This window comes from Diceros bicornis, chromosome 39 (genome assembly GCF_020826845.1).
Source record: "Diceros bicornis minor isolate mBicDic1 chromosome 39, mDicBic1.mat.cur, whole genome shotgun sequence".
Classification (NCBI taxonomy): domain Eukaryota; kingdom Metazoa; phylum Chordata; class Mammalia; order Perissodactyla; family Rhinocerotidae; genus Diceros; species Diceros bicornis.
This window is the reverse complement of record NC_080778.1, coordinates 10,004,515-10,028,907: the sequence shown is the minus strand read 5'-3', so window position 1 is coordinate 10,028,907 and position 24,393 is coordinate 10,004,515. Positions and strand designations below refer to the sequence as shown.

At 47.5% G+C, this 24,393-nt stretch overlaps 1 protein-coding gene across 3 annotated transcripts; it reads left to right on the top strand.

Moving 5' to 3' along the window:
• Positions 1-853: 853 nt before the first annotated feature.
• On the top strand, positions 854-18,290 carry PNLDC1 (PARN like ribonuclease domain containing exonuclease 1). 3 transcript variants are annotated; one of them, XM_058534049.1, is made up of 19 exons: positions 854-936; positions 1,352-1,409; positions 1,708-1,781; positions 3,234-3,273; positions 3,834-3,957; positions 4,143-4,231; positions 5,587-5,687; positions 7,603-7,679; positions 7,881-8,024; positions 8,553-8,622; positions 10,297-10,382; positions 11,857-11,912; positions 13,110-13,174; positions 13,815-13,868; positions 14,055-14,097; positions 15,557-15,656; positions 15,966-16,141; positions 16,275-16,373; positions 18,035-18,290. In XM_058534049.1, exons 1-19 carry the CDS (start codon positions 861-863, stop codon positions 18,096-18,098), a joined length of 1,596 nt encoding a protein of 531 aa, XP_058390032.1. In that variant the 5' UTR covers positions 854-860; the 3' UTR covers positions 18,099-18,290. The 3 variants fall into 3 exon arrangements, with proteins under 3 accessions (XP_058390032.1, XP_058390030.1, XP_058390031.1); XM_058534047.1 differs by lacking the exon at positions 854-936 and having other exon boundaries at positions 1,075-1,409; XM_058534048.1 differs by lacking the exons at positions 854-936; positions 16,275-16,373; positions 18,035-18,290 and having other exon boundaries at positions 1,075-1,409; positions 15,480-15,656; positions 15,966-16,044.
• Positions 18,291-24,393: the final 6,103 nt, after the last annotated feature.

The following is a 24,393-nucleotide window of genomic DNA, read 5'->3' as shown; positions in this document are numbered from 1 at the left end:
AAATACCCCAGTGGAGACATTTAAAAAAATATATTATAGTTCTCATATTTTCTTCTCTCACTTTAAAGATTAATTGGAGCATCTTGCTTTGAAGACCACAGTTGTAGAAGTTTGTTCAAACAACTTTAGAATTCAAGGGAGGACGTAAAGAGGACCATGGACTGGACTAGTGGCTTGGGAAATTGACAAAAACAGGGTTGGCCTGTAAGTGATGCTGTAGGTAGGGATTTTTTGTGCAAGGAATATGATTGTCCTAGATCAGCTCTGTGCACCAAGGATCCTGCAGTTTGAGGGGCAATTCTTCACCCTTTGTGTGGCAAGTTTGATATAAGGTATTATAAAGACAGCAATGATGCAAAGTAAAGTGAGGAAAAAGATGGGGTGAGGGGGAGAGATGGGGACAGTCCAACATTGGCGATGATGGCGAAGTTGGGAGGAAGTGCTAATTTACAAAACAGACAAGCTGTAGTCCTTCCATCCCGCAGCTGCAGTACCTGCTTACTGCAACTCCTTCAGGTGCTGTTGACCGGTCTACTTTCCCCTGCCATGCCTCATAACATTCTAGGTCTACGTAAATGACGTTCTCATCTTATATAGGGACTGCAAAGAAATTGCCGCGGAGCAAGGTCACTGGGCTTTGACTGCAAAGGCGGAGCCTAGCAATCCTTCACCGTAGCGGGCAAGGTGTAAAATCCAACACCTGGGGGCGGGCAGGTGGCGTGGCCAGCAGCCCCATCCGGAGGCGCCCCGGGCGAGGGGCGCGGGGCGCGGGGGCGGCCGGTTTCCCGCGCGAGCCCTTTAAGGCGGCGGCTGGGCGGAAGCGCGTGGCCGCACCGGCGCCTCGGCCGAGCTTCGTGGCCATGGACGTGGGCGCCGACGAGTTCGAGCAGAGCCTCCCGCTGCTGCAGGAGCTGGTCCTGGGCGCGGACTTCGTGGGTGAGGCGCCGGGATCCCGGGCTCTGTCGCCGGAGCCCAGGGCCGGGGCGAGCCTGCGGAGAGGGTGGCGCGGGCGGGACGGGGCGGAGACGCCAGGCCCAGCCGGACGGTCGCCAGGCCGGGCGAGACTCGGAGAGGGCCCTTCAGAGGGACAGGGAGAGTCCTTCTCGGACCTGGGCGGTGGGACGTTGAACAGCAATGACACCCTTGGCTCCGCTGAGGCCCAGGCGGACAGAACGGGCTGGCCCGGCTTGTGCTCGCTGTGGCTGCCTCTGTTTTCCCTTCCTGACCTCACCTGGGCTCTTGAGCACCAAGAGGGTGAGCCGCGTTGTGTGCCACCTGCAGCATCGACAGCTTGAAGAGCGGCGGCAATGGGCCGCACCTGGAGGCTCATGTCCTCTTTGCCTCCCCGCAGGTCTGGACATAGAGTTCACGGGCCTCCGTTCTAACCTGTCCCGGCCCCAGCAGATCAGGTAAAGCTGACGCTACCTTGGAGCGGAGCCAGAGGGGCTCACCTGGGCTGCTCTGGAGAGCATCCTGGCTAGGCCATCGTTGGTTCTCACCAGGCACTCTGTTGGCATTGTGGGGGCAGGACATTTTGTGTGAGGGTCCGGAGGCCTAGCCTTTGTCCACCAAATGCTGGTACTGTTCCCTCCTTGTTATGACAAGGAAAAATGCTGCCCCGGTTGAGAGGCGCTGATCGAGCCTGGAGCCGGTGGTGCCCGGGTCCCATCTCATTGCCTGTAGGATGAGATGCCTGTTTTTCCACAGTCTTTTTGACTTGCCATCGGAGTGGTATCTAAAGACCCGTCGGAGCGTTCAGCAATTCACAATCTGTCAGATCGGTGAGTTTAATCTTCAGTTGTTATGAGTTACTGAAGGACATATCTTTATTGTCTTTGTGTTTCCTATTGGTAAAACAGTCTTGACACCTTTCAAGGATATTGGCTATCATTTTATATGTTTGGTTTTGGCCATGTTATGCCTGTGGGGCCTAACACTTTAGAACAAGCAGAAACCCAATTTTCCAGTGTTGTTTCTATGCATAAATAAATTGCCTTATGGAACCTGTACCATCTTTCAAGGAAATGTGTGTGTGTGACTTTTGTGTAAAGAAAACTTATGCAAACAAGATTGTCCTATAAACAATTTGTTCTGCGTCTTGTTTTTTCCACTAATGGGGTTTAGAGATCTTTCTATATCGACATACAGATCTCTTGTTCACTTTTAACAGTTGCATTGTATTCCAAACTATGAAGATTATGTATTGACTCAGTCTCTTAATGACTCATACTTTGGTTACCACTACTGTAATAAAACAAGGTTGCATTGACTATCTTGGTACTTATATGTTACTGTACTCGTGTGAGTACGTGTCTTTGGTATACTTCTAGCAGTGGAATTGCAAAGTTAAGTGCATTAAAGTAGTGATTTGTGTTGCCCAATTCTTCCTCTTCCTACCAACCATCCAGTTTAGTGACTCACACTAACAGCTGTGAATGTGCCTGTCTCCTTCACTGACACCAGGTATTCAGTCTTAAATTTTTTGCCCACCTGGTAGAAGAAAAATTATCTAATTGTTATTCTGATTTACATTTTTAACACAGGATCAACAAACTTTCTGTAAAGAGCTAGACAGTAAATATTTTAGGTTTTTCAGGCCATATGGTCTCTGTCTTTGTTAATGGGAAATCGGCTATAGATGATACATAAGTAAATGAGCATGGCTGTATTGCAATAAAACTTTACAAAAACAGGTCGGGAGACAGATTTTACTGATCTTTGCTTTTCCTATGAATGATGATGTGTGTTTTACTCTCTTTCTTTGTCCTTGCCATTTTTCTATTTTCCTAAATTGTAAGACCTCTTTGAAAAATATGGGAAACAGCACTTAGATATGTTTCTATTCTCTCCCTACTTTGAAGTCTTTTTCACTTGGTGTATGGTCTTTTTAGCAATACAAACACTTTAAAGCAATTAAATGTGTAAGTCGTCATGGTTTTTAGTGTTTCCTCTGGTGAGTTTTAAAACCATAAAAATGTCAATATTTACTTCTGTGTTTGAAGAACCATTCACAGTCAGATTTTAGTAATTTCAGCATGAATTACAATTTGACAGTGCTCGTGTTTTGGATCTGTCTCTTCTTCCTCTTTTTTTTTTTTTTTTTGAGTGGTTCTTCTATTCTAAAACCTACGCAGTATCTTTGGATGCAAAGTAGTGTCCAAAATGTTTTGTTTTTATAGTTAAGTGCTGGTAGCTTTTCTTGGTATTCACTTCCTCTACTATCATTCTTCCAGGATTGTCTGTGTTTTCCAGTATTGAAGGAGAGTCAAATAAGTATGTATAAAGACCTTTTGCAAAACACACAGCTCTTGCCCGTTTGTCTTCTCCACCTGCTCTCTTCCAAATTCTGATTCAGGCTCCCAATTCTGAACCACGTTGGCCCTGGACACTCCCTGTTGCCTCCTGCTTCTGTGCCCTTCCCCTCCCTCCCTCCCCTGCAGATTCCGGCTTGTCCAAGTCTCTCTCGAAACAGCACTTTTTCTGGAGGCCTTTCCCGACACCTCTGCCCTGAATCTTAGGTGTCCTTTCCCTGGTTCTGTTGTCTCTTGGGTGGCCTTCAGGATAGCAGTTAACACAGTGTCACAAAGAGGGTGATGTGTCTCCCAGACACCAGCAGTCAGCCCGTGGGCTCAGGATGGGGGGTAGGCTCTGCTCCCGAGGGCAGGATCTCTGCCTTTCTTCATTGGCCCCAATGCCAGTCCTGGTACTGGAAACTTAGCCGACATTCATGTACTTCTCCAGTGAAGGGAAGAGCCCACTTTGAAGCCTGCTGTGTGAGCCAGGCTTTTAAAATGATTTTGGTGTTTTCTCCTTATGGTTATCTTTTTTTATAGGTACGTAGCCCATTCGTGTAACTTCTTTCTTTTCCCTACAACGTTTGGGATTTTGGATTCGGAATTCTCTTTCCAGGCTTCCAGTGTTCAGTTTTTGAATCAGTATGGCTTCGACTATAACAAGGTACGGCGTCGGAGGAGGGAAGTGGGGAGGTTTCAAAGTTCACCTAGTCCAGCTGGTCTCTGAGTCGTGTTTTCTGTCCCTTGCTTGCTGTCCATGTGAAACCAGACAAGGAAGGTTTCTTTTTGCTCTGCTACCGGGCACAGAGGATGCCTCTGACTAGTCTCCTTGTCTGTTCCCATCTTTAGTTTCTCAAAAACGGAATCCCATATATGAATGAAGAACAGGAAAAGAAAATTAAACACAACATCCTGACTGGGAACTGGAGCGTTCGCAGGTGAGGCCTATTTCTCTGGGTGCTTTGTGGCTTTCTCTGTTGCTGGTGTTTTTCTGCATCTCCCTTGGGTAGGCTGCTGTCTCCGGAGCGTAGTGACCTCATGCCATCACCTTTAGCTGGGGTGGCTTCTGCAGGATGCGCTCAGCCAGACACGGCAGCTCAAAGTGCTGGTGATTCCGCTCCTACGCCTGAATGGAGAAACCTGTCACCGCATTAAGTGTGATTTTAGTGTTTAAAAATGAAGGGAAAAAAAAGAAAAAGAACTGACTCTTACGTTGGTACTCAAAGTAGCAGGAACTCCATTCCAGTGCTCAAGGAGAAAAATGGCTCTGTTGGCCTTACCATGAGATGTTATATTGGCCTTCCATGTGATCTTAGGGATTTTTCAGGGGTAAATCGTGGGTAACCTTGACCATGCAGTCACAGGCCTCGGCTTGGACACATCGCCCCATGTGCTTGATCCTGCTGTGTGCCCCAAGGGCAGGATCTCTGCCTTTTTTCTTTGTCCTCTGGTGCCTGTCATCATACTCGAAACCCGGTACTGCCATAGAGCTGGGGACAGGAGTGATGGAGTGAGTGGCAGTGTTGTGTGGTGGAAGGAGCAGGCCACCGGGTCCCAGGCAGGCCCTGCTATCAGCTAGTTGCGTCATTTTGAACAAGTCATTTTAGCTCTTTGGGCTTTAGGTTCTTTGCCTTTACAGGAAGGGGGTTAAATTGGACAGCTTTTAACTCTGGAATGTTATGATTGGTTATCTGGTCCAGATAATCATCTTACATAATGTTGAGGTTTTTTTTTTTTTTAATCCTTGTTTGTGATTTTCATATACAAATGTAGTTTTTTGTAAGGGAAAAACAATTTGAATTTTTAACCTTCTGTTAGTTTCAAATGTTGGAGAAAAGTCTTTCCTTATCTCAATAACATCCTGTTCTTCTATTTCTAACAGAGGAGAAGATGTGCTTACCAAAGTGCCTGTCTTTTCCTTATTTCACCAAATGGTGCTTCTTCACCTCTGAAAGCTGAGTTAAGAAGCCAGGCCTGACAGTAGTGCTTAGTGTTGGCTAGCTCCCAGTACCTCTTCCTGCAGCGTCCTGGAGAAGCAGAAGGGGATGGTGCGCTCCTGTGAGCATGTGGGAGAGGATAGGCCAGGTGTTTGGCTTCCTGTTGCAGAACAGGACTCAGACAATAAGTGGTCTCTTGGGGTCTGTTTTCTTGCTGAGATCACAGTGTTAAAACTGGAGGCCTCAGACACCCCTCCCTTATTAGCACTGTCCTACAGTTCTGGGGGTGTCTCCAACGCTTCATGTGCCCATTTTCAGTTTTCTCCAACATTTCCACTTCATGTGCCCGTTTTCAGTTCTCTGGATAAAGACCAAATCAAGGTGGTGATTGATGAGGTGACACGGTGGCTGGACCTGGCAGACGAAGGCGACTGGATGACTCTCCCTGGTATCGCTGGTAGGCAGGAGGCTGCCCCCCGACCTGGGAGTGGTCACTGTCCCGTCCCAGTGGGTGGGGAGCATACCTTCTCCTTCCCCTAGATCCTGGGCATTGGCTCAGCAGACATGTGGTCTGCTCTCGTTAGGTAAATCTCTGACTTCAATTCAGAAGTTGAAGGCTTTTCGACCTACTTTTCGAGCCTAATTTTAAGGCTGAGGAAGGAAAGTTCCATTCAGAGCCATCCTTTCCATCCCGGTCCTGAGTGCCATGTACTCCTCTCTCATTCACTTGTTAATCTCTGGATTACTCCTCCATGGTGCAAGGTGGCATCGCAGTGAACAGCTCTAGATCAGTGGTTCTCAGCACTGGTCTGTGGACCCCAGGGGTCTCTGAGACCCTTTCCAAGGGGTCCACGAGATCAAAACTATTGTCAAAATATTACTCGGCTACCACTCACCATTGTCGTTGTGCCATTTGCACTCATGGTACTGAAGCACTGGTGGGTAAGCCTGCCAGCACCCTAGCACAGATCACAGTAAGGTGGGAGCGTCAACCACACTGGTGATCATATTCTTTGTTACCACTTACTCGGTTGAAAAAAATCCAATTTTACTTAAGAACCTCCTTAGTGAAGAAGTAATAATTCTCAATTTTATTAAATCTCAACCTTTGCTCATCTTTTAAAATATTCTATATGTCAAAATAAGTATGCAAAAAAAAAAGTATGCATAAAACATTGCTGCTGCTGCTTACCAAAGGCTAGTAGTTGTCTTGAGGAAGAGCACTTGTGCAAGTTTTTGAGTTGAGAGCTGAATTAGCTGATTTTTTTTTTTCCCATGGAATATCCTTTTTTTCTTGAAGGAACTGACTGTGGTTATTTGAACGTGGGTATTTTCAGTCATTTTCTCCAGTGAAAAAAGTAAGCCTGTCACTTTGAGAGTAACTCACAGTATTTGCTGGTGATAAAATTTGAGCTTTCAATCAAAAACTGGAATTTAGGGAAACTTGCATCTGCCAGCATAAGCTTGACAGCTTCCCAATACTGCGACCTTTCTGCTGAGATCACTTGCCACATTTGCAAGTGTCTTTTGTTGGTATTATATAATGAAATGTGCGAACGTTTGGAAGATCTACTTAACCCAGCAAACCAGTGTTTTCTAAATGACCGATGCATGACGTTACAAAATCGCGGGCAAAGGATCCATTCAAAGTGTAAGATAGACCAGCAGATTTTACTGTAACATATGAGAAAGCTCATTAATAACAGTTTCAGATTCCTCGTTGCACTTTAAGAAACTACCACTTGTTGAATTTTGGCATAGTATTAAGACAATCCAAAATCATCTGATAAGGCTAGTAATTCTTTTCCCTTTTCCATCTGCATATCTGTTTGAGCCTGGATTTTCTTCGTATGCTTCAACGACAACATATCACAACAGATTGAATGCAGAAGCAGAAATAAGATTCCAGCCAGACATTAAAGAGACTTGCAAAAATATAAAACAATGTCACTCTTCTAAGTTTTTCTGTTTTGGAAAATAGTTATTTTTCATAAATGTTATTTGTGTTAATGTATAATGAGTTTATTATTTTAAAAGAGACCTTTACAATTTTTAATTTAACGTATAGTTTTAATTTCTAACACAGACATCAAGAGCTATAACCCACACACAAAAAGACTCTTTGGGGACCTCAATTTAACAGTGGCCCTGAGATTAAAAACTTTGAGAATGCTGCCCTAGATCATGACTTGACAGGCCATGCCATCCTTGTCACGTGGCCTCAAGGGTTTAGGCCCACCTAAGAGTTCCCTTTCCATTTGATTCATCCATGTCTCAGCTTCTATTCCTCTAGGGCTTCTCTTAAGGGGAAGGTGGACTGCCGTCCCAGGGTCTCGGTGGTCCTGTGTGAGCCCCATGTTTCCTTGCCACAGGCTTCCAGGCCTTTGAGGTCCAGCTGGTGCTGAGGCAGGCCCTCCCCGACATCTGGACGGTGCTGAAAGACCAAGGGGTGAGTTCTTACCTGGAGTGGGGCAGCCTCAGCACCTCTGTCATTTCTTTTGCATTCGCCCAAATCTGGCCTCTGAATGGCCTCTCTCTCTCTCCCTCTCTGCCCCCTTCCCCCCTTCCCTTTTGAGGTGAACAACGACTTCTTTGGCTTCATTCCCAGGAACCCGGGGTTCAGAGAACCTGTCTCTACTTTTCATTTCAGGTGATAGTGAAGAAAGTGAGTAAACAGCATCGCTGGTACCTTGATAACACCTCTTGTGATCGAGAGAGCTGTTGGAAGGAGAAGATTCTTCTCTCTGCCAGGGGTTTTACTGTGTTTTTCCAGATGCTGGTGAAAGCCCAGAAGGTAGGAGAAAATCTCTTTTCTTGGTATTTAGCAGTTGTTTGTATTTCTGGCCATAGATACTGGTGGATCCTTCAACAGTAAAAGACGATTCCTTAAGATAAGCAATGCCTTCTTGTTGACAATGGGCTTTATGGCTCTAACTTTAATTTCACCGAATCATGATAGATTAACTTGGGGAAAGACCATCCATCTGAAGCATTACCATTTCCTTGCTCCTCAGGCCCACGGGCATTTCAGTACTAATTGACCTGAAACTACTTGGGGAGGCACATGTATCTGCCTAACAGTTCGGATTCCCAGTGTGGGCCCAGCCTCAAGCCCCTCCTACTCACTGCTTTTCTTCTTTGTTGGCCTTTAAGCTGTCGGGCTGCTAATGGGGGTGGAATGAGGGTGGGGGTGGAATTACCACAGGGTCAGAATTGCAGTGGCTCCTAAAGCTATAGCCTTTGTGAGAGACTGCTCTGAGTCTATGGTGTCTGTTCTTATTTTTAAAAATTCATTTCTCTCACCTGTCTTTTCTCCAAGTAGCCCTTAGTGGGACATAATATGATGATGGATCTGCTGCATCTCCATGAGAAGTTCTTCCGACCTCTCCCAGGTAGGGACAGACCTGTTGTTCTCCTTCCTTTGATCTCAGTTTGCCGTCTGGCAAGGGGATGGCTCCAGGTTCGTGCTCCTGAGGTAGCCCTTCCATGCAGACCCCTCCCCAGACTCTGTAGGTTTCTGAAGAGATCGGGAAGATGGGTGCCTGCTACCATTTTTCTGGAGTGGAAGATCAGGGGACTTTCTCAGGGAGAAAAACTTAAATTTGAATTGATGCCCCTCTCCCCATTATAGAAGTCATTTAGTCTCATTGTATAAAACCTGGCAGAATCAGAAATGTGTACAGGAGACAAGCCACCTTTCAGCTGTAACCCCAACACTTTTTGCTTTTCCTGAGTCTTTACATCTTTGATCACACTGTGTATTTGATTTTATGTTGGGCTTTTTTGCACTAACCAAAAGCATCTATTTGTGTCAGTAACTTAACGTCGTTCTAATGGCCGTGTGAATGCCATCATAAGCCCTGTCTTATGGCTGTACCGTACTTGTCCGTGACTGATGCCATTGTTGGCCGTCCACCAGCGTCGAGTAGCAGTTCAAAGCATGGACTCAAAAGCCAAGCTTGGGTCCTCCTTCCTCTCCTTGTTGTGTTTATGATCACAAGCAAGTTACTTTAACATACCTATTCTCGTTTTCCGTGCCTGTAAAACGGGGGGTAATAGTACCAATATCATAGACTTCTTTGGGGATTAAATGAATTTAATGTACAGAGAGACTAGTCTCGATTAAAAGGGGTGAGAAGGTTCTAGGAGAGATTTCCCCAAGAAATGAATTGATAAAACACCTCAGTTTGAGCATATTGAGAGAATTGGAGGAGAATTAGAGGTAAAATTAATAATAATAATCACTCACCAAAAACTAAGCAAACAGCAAGGCATAAATTACTGAGAGAACAAAAGCTGTGCAAGAAAAGTCACTGGAGGACACTGCAGAGCCCCTTCCTGTGTGAATAACTTGCAGGTGGCTGTAACGACGAGGTGGCACAGGTGGAATGAGAGAGCTAATTGTCGTCTTACCTGGTGGGAAGTCAATACTTAAATGCCTAAAACTGGGGAAATCACCCAGCAGCGTAAACATGTTGTTTAGAGAAATGGGAATAAACACGAAAAAAAGAACTGAAAATAGTTGCCTTTGGGGAGTAGGAAGCAGGAGGGTAGTGAGAAGAGAATTGCAGGGGCTTGGTTGGTTGGTTGGTTTTGCAGTAAACCTCTTTAAACTATGTGCATGTATAATTTTAATAAATATACCAATAGTTTCAATTTTTCTTCTCTTATCAGAGGACTTTACTCTTATAATGATCTTTAGTTGGTTTTTCTTAGAGTTTTCTCTGAACAGTCATTTACAAATGATTTCACATCTGCCTTTCCAATAATACCTCTCTCTCTCCTTTTCCATCAGCTAGAACTTTGCAAACTACACTAACTAAAGTTGGCAATAGACAGTATCCTGAATTTAATGAGAAACCGTTTGGCTTTTACTGTTATAAATGGTGATTGGAAGGTTGATTTGAGACTTAGAAATCCTCAATGATTAGGAGTAAGGATGTTTTCAATTCCCATTTTGTTTGGTTTATTTGTTAAGTAGTGTTGCTGACAAGCTAGGTTGGAGAACTTTCCTTCCCATTTTTGCCAACAAACTCACTTCTGACTCTCTGGGTCTTTCCCTTCAGAAAGCTATAATCAATTTAAGCTGAATATCCACAAGCTGTTTCCTGTTCTCATTGATACCAAGAATGTGACAAAGGATGTCTGGAAGGTAATGAATGAAATCACTTCGGGTTAAGGAATTTTTATTTGTCCCAGTAACACTTAGCTTTCTCTCTGTCTCTTAAAAATTTTTTCTGTGAACCCTTTTCTCGTGATTTGCAACCAGCATGTTTCCTTTTGTATTTTAGCAGCCCCAGGGCGTCATATTAGCTCACATATGATTTTTTTCCTTCCCTCATTCGAGTTCCCCTGTTTTGCCTTATTTGTGTGCAGTTCGTGTGTTTATTTAGACAACAGAACAGCTTGTTCTACAGCTTCGTCCATGCCTAGTAAACATTTACAGCTTAAAGAGCATCGGGCTGTGGGGGGTGTCCCCTTTTGAAAAATCTTGAGAAAACATCTCTCCTGAGCCTTAAACTCGTGGCATTTCAACCCAGACAGCATGTCAGAATCACCTGGGAAGCTAAATACTGGCACCGCACTGCAGCTTCTCGTCTGGTTGCGAGGGGCCACGGGTGATATTTCTAGAGCTCCCTGTGACTTCTGTTGTGCAATTGAGGTTGTGCATGACACATGGAGAAAAGAAGCACCCAACTGGTTTAAATGCTGCTTAGAAGTTAAATTGAGGCACAGAAAGAGGAATCAGATCAATATTTTAAAGCCTTAAGCTGATCACTCAGAGTTAATTACAGTCATGTGTCACTTAACAATGGGGATACATCCGGAGAAACACATTGTTAGGTGATTTCGTCATTGTGCGAACATCATAGAGTGTTCTTACACAAGCCTGGATGGTATAGCCTGCTATACACCTAGGCTTTACGGTGTGTAGCCATGTACACCAATCTTATGGGACCACCGTCATGTATGTGGTCTGTCATTGACTGAAATGTCTTTATGCAGCGTGTGACTGCATTCAAGAAAGAAGCCACAGAAAAGGGTCTGGGTTACTCGGTACATCTTTGCCCAGAGAGGCCTTTATTATTTGTACTTCACATATTTCTGGCTCTGATGGTGTCCTGTGCTGCTGCTGGTCTCCATGTAGAGGAGTCCTTGGATGAAGTGGGAAGGACAACGGGCTGATCCGAGGGAACCAGCGTGTGCTCTTTTCCACACAAGATGAGACAAACTCTAAGACTTGGTGACCTGGCCTTGCCCAAGGCCCTCTGGTCCTTAGGATGCTTGGCGTCCTGTATATGTGTCCATGGCTGCAGTCTGGTGCCTTGGAGTCCTGTGTTTCTAGAACCCCTTAAACACTTGTTTGTGAAGGAAGGTGGTATGAGTTGTGGGTGTGGCAGTTTTTTCTAGCCTGGGTTATTGGGTCCCTCATAGGAAACCCAAGGGTGCTAGGTACCCTGATGTCGTAATTAAGGAATAAAGACTGTATGTTTGAAGAGAAAGGGGAGATTGTAGGAGTTAGCATTTTCTAGGTCATTTTAATTGCCATTTGGGGATACCTGATGCAGATAACAAACAAAAGCACAAGTGTCTTATTCTCCCTGATTTGTTTCCCATAATTATAGGAACTGAATTTCCCAAGGGTTTCAAATCTTTCAGAAGTTTATGAAGTCCTCAACAGGTAAGGAAGGCAGTTTTTGGAGCTGGTTGTGGAGCAGGGGTCCTCAATCAGGGCGATTTTGCTCCCCAGGACACGTTTTATTTTTCTTTTGATCTGTTTCTCAGTGCTGGAGTAATGGGCTCCATGGGAGCCAGGGTGTTTTTCTCTCGTACCCTGATGTTTCTCGTGGGCCTGCAGCAGTGCAAGGCACAGCAGGTGCACATTACACGTTTGTGAGAATGAGTGATCCTGTTACCTAGGCAAGTCCCTGACCCTCCTGTGGGAAAAGTAGCTCCTGCCTCCCTCACAGCCTCGACTGTGCTGCAGCTGTGCGCCGAGCCACCCACATCTTCTAGTTGGTCGAGTCCTGTCGGTTTTACTCCCTAAACGTCCTTAAAATCTGTTCCTTTCTCTGCACCCCAGTACCATTGCCTTCGTTCAGGCCTTCATTTTTCATTCCAGTGATGGTGGTAGCCCTGCCTGGTGTCCTGTGGCCTGTCCTACCTCATTTCTCACACTGCCGTTTGAAGGATCTTTTAAAACATGAGCTTGCCTGGGGCACCTCCAGTCAGTCTTCCTGTGGTTCCTTTAGCCGCCGCATATCACACGAGCTCTTTCACTGGCCCCCGCCCTTCATATGGGGGCTCAGCCACACTTCACTTCTTGGAAGCATCTGGTTAGCCTTGCTGTCTGTCCCTCGCTGTCTTTGCATGTTCTTCTCTCAGCTGGAAATGCCTGACACCGCCCCAGTTCTTCAACCAAGTGAATTCCTGTGGTTCAGGACTCTCCTGTAGTGCCACCTCCTCCAGGAAGGCTTCCCTCCTGGATGTCTGCAGCCCGAGAATCCAGGAGTGCACTGTTCGTGCCTCAGGCGTTGCATGTCTAGGATGCAGGCGTGAGCATCTCTGTATTTGTCCTTCAGGCCCCTGGACAGCAAGCTCCCGGGGCAGAGCAGGCGTTGTTTATCCTGGTGCATAGGCTCGAGATCAGCATTTGATAAATGCTTGAAACAACCCAGTTGGAGCCTCTTGCCCTGCTGTTCTCTCACCTGTCCTGTGGCCTAGTCACCATGCCATTATCTGCCCATGCCTACATCCAGGTGTTTTTTTAAAGGTGTCTCAGTACTGAGGACGTTTATATTAACTTAAGAGGGTGAGGGGAGAACAGAAGGGGTTGTTTCCAGTGAATGTTCTTCATCCTATTCTTCTTTTCTAATAGTGACTTGAATCCCACCAAGAATTCTGGGCCTGTGATTATTCACGCAAGCAAGTGTGAAAAATACGGTGCGTCCCGTGAGCACTCCTCCTCAGCTGGCGGAGCCCGAGTGCCGGAGCCAGGCTGGGGCGCCCATGTGGCAGGTGTTGGGAGGTTCCTACAGGGGTTTCCTCCATAGTTTCCTGGGCCGTGCTTGTATACCCCCCCACAAAGGAGTCATCCCAGAATGTGTTGGAGGTCTCAGGGGACTGTCTGCTTCCCCCTGACCTGGTAGTTGCTCTGTCGGGAAGCTCGCGGCTCTTTGCTTCCCCCTCCTGTGGGGGCTCATGCTGCTCTAGGGAGGACTGAGGTGAAGATGGGGTGTGGGTGGGGAGGAGAGCACACGCATCTCTGGAGGAACGACGGTTGGTGGTTGTGTGTGCACGGCCGACGCGGGTGTGGACTGGGGTGGGGATGGTGGTGTATGCATGGCCAATGCCGGTATAGAACCGGGGGGGATGGTGGTGTATGCACAGCCGATGTGGGTGTAGAACCAGGGTGGGGATAGTGGTGTATGCACAGCCGATGTGGGTGTAGAACCAGGGGGGGATGGTGGTGTATGCACGGCCAGCAGGGATGTGGAACCTGGATTGGGGGAGAGACTCCTTTCCCAGGCCGTGTTCTAATCGTTGCTTGACTCTCTCTCCCGCTTCTGGAACAATGCTTCAGTTGAGACAAAGTACCCCCACGAAGCAGCGTACGATGCCTTCCTCTGCGGGTCAGGTGAGAATTGCTGTCCTTTTAAAAGAGACTCATGTATTATTTGTGATAATCCCCTGCCATCCTAGGCCCTCCGTTTCTTTCCAGGTGGGTGGCACATACTGGAAATAAAGCATGAGTTTGCATATTTTGATAAGGCAATCAGGCTGAGCCTTGACAGCTGTTACATTTCTATATTCTTTTTTCCAGTTCTTTTGAAAGTGGCACACTTGCTCCTGTGGAGAGTGCACGGGTGAGTGTTCTTTCCTTTCATCCTGTGATTCCATCCGGGGTCAGGATTTGCTGAGCCCTCGTGGTAAGCCAAGACCTCCGGGCTCCTGCGGCTCTCCCCAAGAAGGGAGAATGCAGAGCATCATTGTGTAACTACAGTCCCTGCCCAGGCAGCAGCCTCCTCCTCGCCCCTGCCCCTGCCCCTCCCCCCTGTGCTGGTCCTGGCCCCTGTGGTATCGGGAAGAGTCACATGTCAGGAGGCGGCGGCAGTGGGGCAGGCCGAGGTTCTCCACCTGCTTCAGCGCCTACAGCGCGATGTGCTGGCTCTGTTACCGCCTGTTTTCTCGTAACCGTGTAAATCACAGCGAGGGAGGAGGACAAAGTGTTCAGGTCAACAAATGCCCCGTCCTTGGGGTCCACACTGTCAGGCTGGGGAGAAGGGTAGTGACTGGGAATAAGGCACACAGGGGAAGATTCTTAGAACCCCAAATTGGAATCTTAAATGCATTTCCCCGTGGCAACATCGTCCTTGATGCCTACAGTGCTGGGCTCATAGGCACCAACTCCACACTTGAAATATGCATTCTGTAGCACCGTCCTTGGTCTATGCATTTGGTAAATAGGATCCAGCAGGCCAGGCGAAGGAGCTAATCCAAATTGTAACAAGTTCTTTGGGACTGACTTGGAAACATTTGTGGACTGTACTTTGTTAAATTGGGTCCTGCCTATATTTGTCCATTTTGGTAATGGATATCATGCGTGGAAATAGTCTGACACATTGATGTGAGGCTTACAACTTAAATAAGAGATCTGCCACCCCCGTCTCCCTTTTTCTGTGCTTTCACAGCATCTAAATGCCCACTGGGCAGTGTATGCATGCTGGACGGTGAAGGCGGCTAACTGCAGTGGAGCCCCTTAATGCCCTGGGACCTGGGCCTTACAGCCTCTTTCTTTGAATCTTCATGACCTAAAAAACCCTCCTGGGTTTACAGAAGTTCTGTGGTGGCCCAGGCCTGCCTGACTCTGAGGCCTGTGTTTTTTTGAGGGCCTGTGCTCAGGTGTGTGGTGGTGTCTGGCTGGAGGCAGGGCTGGTGGTAGAACGAGGCTATGGGATGAGGGACGGCCATTTGGAACCAAAGGTGATGTCATGTCAAGGGATGGTAGATGGACCTTCCTTTGAACAGTGGCCTCTCCTGAGTTCTCTGAGCCTGTTGCTAACATTTGTCAGCAGAGGGATCTTCACCAAACTCACCAACAGATGGTGACCACATAGAAGCGTTGCTTTGGCTTGGGCCAGTGAGAGAGCTCTCTGAGATGGTCAGCACATGGGCATAAGCCCCAAGACTTGTGCGGGGAGGAAGGGAGAGTTGTCTGAGGCAGCCCCTCCCGCTCTTCTATCCCCAGACCCTTAGCTGCGCCCGAGAACATGTGCATAACCGCCTATGTGCCTGAGTGCTTTGGGTTCTTCTCTGTCCATGCAGTGCTGGTTCCACACCTGAGCCCTCCTTCCCTCTGTACCTTGATGTGCTGGCCCCCTACGTCAACCAGGTGAATCTTATCCGAGCTGGGGTCCCTAAGATTGTGAGTATCTTTGTTTTGTTCCTTTCCCCTATTCAGAGGTTGGGGAGCAGCTGGGTTCTCTGGGAGATCTCAGAGGGGTCCTGATAATAACCAAAATCAGAGTTGAAGAGGGTGTTGATGCCCCACTAAGCTTGTTCTGTTATTCTTGTGTCTTGCTGCCGGAACCAATGTGGACTTGCTCACTTCTTCTCCCCTCCCCCTCCCAACACCGGACAGAGCCTTTCCTAGTGTATCTCAGGATTTTTGAACTGGGTAGGTTGTCAGTAGGAATTGTGGAAAATCTCTTCTGCTCTTCTCCCTATCTTCTAGAATTTTTCTGGTCCAGATTATCCCAGCATCCGCCCTCCCATCCTCATCCTCAGTGTGAGGAGGTGGCCCGGGGTCAGCGAGCAGCAGGTCTATCGTGAGTTTCAGAACCTCTGCAAATTCGACATCAGGCGGCTCACGCGCACTCAGTTCCTGCTCTTGACAAACAAGTTTAAGGAGTAGGTGCCTTGGTTCTAAGCCATCCTCCCTTCCCTGCAGCCACCCTGTCCCTTTGCCTGCAGCCACTTTGCGCCTCCTTGGAGCAGCAGGTCTGACACGTGCGTGCCTGACCTGAAGAACTTCTTTTGGCAGCGCTCGGAATATCTTGAAGGAGTACAGAGGCCACCCCACCCTGCAGGTCTCCCTGTACCGGTACTGGAGACACTCCCCGAACGTCAACTGCTTGTTACAGTAAGTGCCTAGGCCCGAGGCTGCTTGCCAGACTGTCCTGTGTTCCCAATTTGGTCTGAGTCGAGCGCAGGTCATTAGCTGGTGTGTGTTGTAATGGAGTTGTTGACAAATATGTTGAACTGAACGTTATTCAGTAACATTCAAAGATAATTGTTGAGTATTCTGCTGTATTGGGCACGGTCAGAAGTTCTAGGGCTTCGTCAGTGAATAAAACAACAACCCTGCCCTCGCAGGGCTTGCTTTCCAGTGGGAGGTGATGATCAATAAACAAGTGCAGTGGGTGATGTATTAGGTGGTAAGTGTTTATTAAAAACACTTTAGGTCAGGAGGTGGGACCTGGGGGGAGGGTGCGGGTTAAAGGAGAAGATGGGGCCTCGTTAAGACCCCGAGGAGGTAAAGGAGTGAGCCAGGCAGAGGGGGCAGCAGGGCAGAGCCCTCGAGTGAGAGGTGCCTGGTGTGTCGAGGGGCGGTGAGAAGGCCACTGTGATGGAAGGAATGAGCAAGGGGACGAGGCTAGGGAAGTAGGCAGGTCTCGACCAAGTGGAGGGCCCTGGGTCAAGACTGTGGGAGAAACGCAGACTGTCAGAGGATTTTAGCAGAGGAGTGACGACGCATCGCTCTGTCTGTGTGAGACAGACCGTGGAGGACACACAGGGTGGGGGAGAAAGTCGAGAAGCCAAGAATCACGGGTCACAGTTTGGCTGTGGTTTGGGCCCCTTGGTGGCAGAGTGGGGGGGTGAAGGTGGGATCGCTGACAGACCAGAGCAGGCCAAGTTTGGATCCAGAGCTTTGGGCCTGAGCAACTAGAAAGATGGAGGTGCTGTTAATTGATAAGGGTTTTGATAAGGATTGATAAGGATTTTGCTGGCTTTTAGGAGCCATATCGACAGAAAACAGCATTGTTGAAGAAAAACATCTGGCTCCTAGGCAATCTTTTTCCTTATGTCAACCTCTGATGTCAGTCACTGGGAAAAATGACTTGTCTGCGTCCCAGAGCCCTCCTAACCCCGAGAGGCAGGAGTTGGTACTGGGAGAACGAGGGAAAGAAAATCACATTTGGGGGAACAAAGCCGGGAAGAAAGAAGGGCGAGCCTGTGTGCCAGTGCTTTCAGACCTGCTGGGCCACACACACGGCCTGCCCGCGCCCAGGCCCGCTGACCCGTGCCCAGGTCAGACACACGGCCTGCCTGCGTCCAGGCCCGCTGACCCGTGTCACGGGTCACACACACGGCCTGCCCACGCCCAGGCCCACTGACCTATGTCCAGGTCACACACACGGCCTGCCTGCATCCAGGCCCGCTGACCCGTGTCACGGGTCACACACACAGCCTGCCCGCGCCCAGGCCCGCTGACCCGTGCCCAGGTCAGACACACGGCCTGCCCTCATCCAGGCCCGCTGACCTGTGTCCAGGTCGCACACACGGCCTGCCTGCGTCCAGGCCCACTGACCCGTGTCCAGGTCGCACACACAGCCTGCCTGCATCCATGCCCACTGACCTATGTCCAGGTCATACACACGGCCTGCCCTAATCCAGGCCCGCTGACCTGTGTCACAGGTCACACACACGGCCTGCCCACGTCCAGGCTCGCTGACCCATGTCCAGGTCGCACACACAGCCTGCCTGCGTCCAGGCCCGCTGACCGGTACCATTGTCTTGCAGAGTCTGTGGCATAGTCACCACCTGGGCCCTCCTCATGTTTCTTGTCGGAAGGCCTGGCCCGTGAGCACAGCGAGGCCACCTGCCGCCTCCGTCCCTCCGTCCGTCTCTGTACCTCTTGGGGACGGCCATCCTGGGTTTTGTTTGTATAAATCGTATTCTACAGATGGATCTGTGTGGTCCTGATGAGGACTTTTGTTATGTCTTGAATGTGAAATTCTGTAAATACTGTCGATAATAAAGGTACCATATCCAAGGATTTCTTTGTGGCCTAAACTTTTCTTCCTATGAGTGACTGGGAGAGGTCACCACCTCTGGGAATTTCAGCTCATGTTCCAGGGTGTCTTGTGAACAGACAGGATGGGAGCTGGACACCAAATGGACAAAAGGCTATGTTATTTCTGGGAGAGACGCTAATAACCAATAGGCTGGTGAGGACTTAGGCCTGAGAATAAATAGCCTTTCTAAGTTTAGGAAAGGAGAAAAGTGAAGCTAAATGTCCATGTGCATTGGTGATGTTTTTGGTAAGTGTTATAAACCATAAAACATTAATATTCACTTTAGAAACAAAAAAATGTCTACCTTGAAAGTCGAGGTCCGGTTGAAGTATCGTTTCCTCCGCGGCATCCACGCTTCACCTGGCTTTTAGGAGCTGAGCTTCACTGGGCTGTCTGCTAACCTCGAACTTAAGGATTCGGCAAAGCCATCTTAAGTCCAGTGTGGAGCAGGTTTTTTCTCTATAAAAACAGGAGGGTCATGGGTGGCAGCTGTCCAGATGGAGAGTTTGAGAGCTGCCGTTCCAGAAGTCACATCCCTGTCCTGAGGAGAGTGACCGATGGGCTGCTGTCCCTACGAGATCCGGGGCAGCTCGTGGTCAGAACCGTGAAACCTTGCCCTCGGGTGGCGGGAGGGAGGTTTTACCCATTTGCCCAGACGGCATCCTAGTGGGACCGACTGTATTTCCACTGGGTGTAACTATATGCTGAGGAGAAGCCCCCTTTTCTTTAGTGGGCTTTTGGGGACCGATCGCATTTAGATGAGCCCTGCGTTAAGTGAACAAACCTGAAAAGTGACAACACTTCCCCGCTGAGGGTGCTGAGTGACCGTTTTGACTTCCCGGGTTGGAACAGGACCACCTGAGCACCATAAGCTGTTCTATGTGGTTCTGGAGTGAAGGAGATTTTATCAGACCTTGTTCACTTAACTCTTATCTTTATCGAGCCCCTGCTACGTGGGCCTTCAGTGGGGCATGCTTGCTGTTGGTAGCGTCCTGCCGCCCGTCATGGGGACTCTGGCTGACCGCACGGCCCGCTGTCCCTCCCCAGGGAGGCAGGACAGGGTGGTGGCACCTGAGCTGCTGCAAGCCCGTGGCTGAGGTGGGATTCCATTTACTGAATCCTCCTTGGACTCTATCTGTGTGCACGTTTGGAAGTGCTGAGTAGGGGCAGCGCCCTGCTCTTACCAACTGTCACCCGGTGTCCCTGGAGGGAGAGCCCTGGGGCGCTGGGGATGCTGTGTCCCCCCATTGTGTGTGGTTTTGCGGCCCCCGCCCCCTGTTCTCTCATCTGGTCTAGTTCTTCAAGTTGGTGCTTTTCATGCTGTTCGTTCTCCCATCATTAAATGAAAACACCAAAGCAAAAAACAGACCAGGCGCTCTGCCCGTCTCCCTCCCCTGTCCCCTCTCCCTGTGGCTCTGGTGCCCGCCACGTTCCAGCCACGTTTTCCTTCACCCTTGACTCGCTCGCAGACCACGCAGCTTGGCCTCCGCCCTCCCTCCTGTCCCCCCAAATACCCCTCAAGGCTCTGCTTCCCTGCACCCGCTCCGCAGGATGGCCGCCCCTTTCTCCCCAGCTCCCCGTGATGCCCTGCCCCTGGTCTGTGCATCGCTCTTCCTCCTCCTGTCTCTGACGCCCCTCAGGCGTTCTCGCAGCCGTCCGTGTTGAAGGACCGGGCACTGGCAGTGTATGGTGTGACTCACGTTCGTTCTCCAGCTGGTCTCTCAGGCCAGTTCACCCGTGCCCCAGGCTCGCCAACCCGGCAGGGCGGGATGGAAGGGGTTTTGCCCCAGGCGGCCTCCCATGGTGAAGGAAGGTGGTGGCCGTCCCTCCAGTTGCCTCAGCTGGCAGCTCCAGCTCCCAGACTTCCCAGCTCACCGCCCTGGCTCCAACTGGTCACCAACCTTCACCTTGTCCCTTTACCCAGCCCTCCTCACCTTCGCTGCTGCCGGCCTCGTCAGGACCCCTCCCACCGGCTGGGACAGGAGCAGAGCCTGCTGGCCGCCCCGCCTGCCGCTTTCTCGCCCTCTCCTGCCTGGTCCTCACAGAAGTGAGAGGGATCTTAAGGCCAATCTGGTCATCTCTCCTGCCCGGTGTCTTGGGTGCTGCTCGTTGAGGCACCTTAAAAATGGCACGAGGGGCTGGCCTGGTGGCGTAGCAGTTAAGTTCACACGCTCTGCTTCAGTGGCCTGGGGTTCACAGGTTCGGATCCCGGCCGCCGACCCATGCACTGCTTGTCAAGCCAGACTGTGGTGGCCTCCCACATACAAAATAGAGGAAGACTGGCACAGATGTTAGCTCAGGGCCAATCTTCCTCACCAAAAAAAAAAAAAAGACACGAGTCTCATCATTTTGCATGACTAACAAGTGGTTCTGCCTCTGCAGCAGAGGAAAGGGGCATGTGGTGGTCCTGAAATCCCCCTAGCCCACGGTTCTTCCTGGCCATCTGGGTCCTGATCAAATAGATGTGCTGTGACTCCAGTCCTTGCTCTTAGAATTTTGAATCCTGTTTGTTTGTAGTTTAAAGTATTTCCATGAGATTTTCAGGGTGAGAAAGATGATGACTAGAAATAGCAGTCTTAACATGATCATCTTAAAATTAGCCAACCTTTCTCTTTATATCCCCAACTACATTTCCTTTGCTTTACAGGAGGTGGGAGTTCATGTCATTCACTGTGTCTACAGAGAGCTTTTGTCTTCCTCCATGGTCTTTCTAGCACGTCAGATGAGACAGCAAAGGTCGTTTTCTGCAGCAAAATATGGGAGAGATGATAAACTTTGTAATACTTTCTGATGAGGGAAAAAACAAAGCCTGTTACTTTCTAACCATTAAGTGTCATTGGTGTAATTTTCCATAAGTTTCTCTGAAAATCCAATACAATCTAATTAAAACCTCCAAGTGGTGGTGGTAGTGGTTTTCTGGTGGTGTTGACTTGCCAAATTAAAAAAATTCACTTGGAGAAAATAAGCAGGTAATAATCTGGAAACTTCTGAGAAAGAGGAATAACCAAGGTGACTTGCCCTCCCTGCCATATTGGAGCGCGGTGATGAAGCTGTGCCCTTTTTATTAAGATGAGGATACTTACAATCGATGTTGTGTTGTAATTTAACTGGCAGTGTTTTCTTAATGTACACAGAACGGTGCCTCTTATAATTGCACGTCTGAGGTGGTGGAACTGTGGCGTCGTAGTGCTATAATTAATGCATAGCGGTACTGGCACAGTAACAGAATATTGGCATGGAAATAGACTGAGTACGTGTGTAAAACTTGCTATGATAAAGGTGGCATATTAAATCTGGGAGAAAGATGAATTGGACAATTTGGGGGAGTCAGCCATTTAAAAATAAAGCCAATCCTTATTTTAGTCCTTATACCAAAATACATTGAAGATATGTCATAGATTTTAAGGTTGAAAAAAGATAAACCATGTAAATAATAGAAGGAAATGAAAAATATGTAATCTGAGGATGAGGAAGGACTTTCTAAGCATAAACAAAAGCTTAAAATCGTAAATTAAAAAGTTGATAGATTTGAGGCAAACTGTATTTCACGTCGTCTGAGACGTGGTCCACTGTGAAATGATCAACTTTTACCAGAAATCTGTCTAGAAAAATCTATATTTATGGAAGATATTTTGAAGGCTGTCAGTCAGTCTGTTCCTGGATAATGTAGGTTTTATCCATGTTCCAAGCTGGACCTCTAAAAAGCTGTGTTCTTGGACTATAGCATTTTTATTCTACAAAGTTATTCGTTATTCACTCCAAAGAAGACCATGGGAGGAATTTTATTCAGACTGAAGTGCAAGGAGAGCTAAGAAACATTACTGTATTTTCTTTTGGTGAACGCAAATCATGTACCCTACCATATTTCTCTTTTGGCTTTGACCACCAGGAAGCTCAGATCAAAATATGTAGATAAATATTAATTCATATTAATTTTTATGGGACTACAGTCTGGATATCTACATTTAAAAAAATTTTTCCTTTGGACGAAATCGCTCATCCTACCTCAGCTTATAAGATCTTTTTTTAAATTGAGATATAATTGACATATATCATTGTGCAAGTTTAAGGTGTATAACATTGATTTGATACATTTATATTGCAATATGATTGCCATTGTAGTGTTAGCTAACACATCTGTTGCATCACATAATTATCATTTCTTCTAGTGGTAGAAACAATTAAGATCTAGTCTCTTATCAAGTTTAATGTTCATAGTACAGTTCTGTGGTCTGTAATCAGTGTACTGTGTATTAGATCTCCAGGACTTATTTATCTACTAGTTGCAAGTATATAATACCCTTAAACGACATCTCTCCCACTCCCCCACCCCCCAGGCCCTGGTAACCACCAGTCCACTCTCTGTTTTCTCGAGTTCAGCTTTTTTTAGATTCCACGCATAAGAGCTATCATACAGTCTTTGTCTTTCTCTGTCTGGCTTATCTCGCTCAGCATAATGTCCTCAAGGTCCATCCATATTGTTGCAAATGGCAGGATTTCATTTTTTCTCATGGCTGAATAGTATTCCATTGTGTATGTGTATATACCACATCTTCTTTATCTACTCATCCGTTGATGGACACTTAAGGTGTCCATATGTTGGCTATTGTGAATAATGCTGCAATAAACATGGGAGTGTATATAGCTCTTCAGTAACCTGTTTTCATTTCCTTTGGATAGGTAACCCAGAAGTAGAATTGCTGGATCATATGGTAGTTCCATTTGTAATTTTTTTCTTTCTTTTTTTTTTTTTGTGAGGAAGATTAGCCCTGAACTAATATCCGATGCCAATCCTCCTCTTTTTGTTGAGGAAGATTGGCCCTGGGCTAACGTCCATGCCCATCTTCCTCTACTTTATATGGGACTCCACCACAGCATGGCTTGACAAGCGGTGCGTTGGTTTGCGCCCAGGATCCAAACCAGCAAACCCTGGGCCACCGAAGCAGAGTGCAAACTTAACCGCTACGCTGCCGGGCCGGCCCCCATTTTTAATTTTTTGAGCACCCTCCATATTGTTCTCCATAATGGCTGCACCAATGTACATTCTCACCAACAGTGCACAGGGATTCCCTTTTCTCCACATCCTCGCCAACGCTTATCTCTTGTCTTTTTGTGTGTGTGTGTGTGTGTGAGGAAGATTGGCCCTGAGCTAACATGTGCCAATCCTCCTCTTTTTTTGCTGAGGAAGACTGGCCCTGGGCTAACATCCATGCCCATCTTCCTCCACTTTATATGGGACGCCTGCCACAGCTTTGCCTGACAAGGGGCGTGTCGGTGAGCTCCTGGGATCCAAACCAGCGAACCCTGGGCCAGTTCAGCAGATCACGCGCACTTAACCGCTTGCGCTACCGGGCTGCCCCCTCTCGTCTTTTTGATGATAGCCATTCTAATAGGTGTGAGGTGATATCTCATTGTGGTTTTGATCTGCACTTCCCTGATGATTAGTGATATTGAGCATCTTTTCATGTACCTGTTGGCCGTTTGTCTTCTTTGGAAAAATGTCTATTTAGTTCCTCTGCCCATTTTTTAATCAAATTGTTTGTTTATTTGTTATTGAGTTATATCAATTCTTTATATATTTTGAATATTAACCCCTTATTCGATACAAGGTTTACAAATATTTTCTCCCATTCCATAGATTTCCTTTTCATTTTGTTGTCTCTTTTGCAGTGCAGAAGCTTTTACATTTGAAGTAGTCCCACTTATTGATTTTTTTCTTTTGCTCTTTGTGCTTTTGAAAAATTGTTGCCAAGACCAATGTCAAGGAGCTTCTTCCCTATGTTTTCTTCTAGAAGTTTTATGGTTTCAGATCTTATGTTTAAGTCTTTGATCTATTTCAAGTTAATTTTTGTGAGTGGTGTAAGATAGGGGGCCAGTTTCATTTTTCTGCACGTGTTTATCCAGTTTTCCCAGCACCATTTGTTGAAGAGACGATCCTTTTCCCATTGGCTGTTCTTGGGTCCCTTATCAAATATTAGTTGATCATATTATAAGATCTTAATTTCATCTACATCATTTATTATAAGCATTCATTAAAGCATCTCAAATGTTTTGTGTGATTAAGAAGGGTAAACACAGGGGCCG

What these genes read in the sequence shown, in the direction of transcription:
- PNLDC1 (XM_058534047.1), top strand. Translation starts at nt 1,135, where the DNA reads ATGACACCCTTGGCTCCGCTGAGGCCCAGGCGGACAGAACGGGCTGGC. An exon ending in TCCCGGCCCCAGCAGATCAG is followed by an intron (nt 1,410 to 1,707) that starts GTAAAGCTGACG and finishes GTTTTTCCACAG; the next exon opens with TCTTTTTGACTTGCCATCGG. An exon ending in GGGAACTGGAGCGTTCGCAG is followed by an intron (nt 4,232 to 5,586) that starts GTGAGGCCTATT and finishes GCCCGTTTTCAG; the next exon opens with TTCTCTGGATAAAGACCAAA.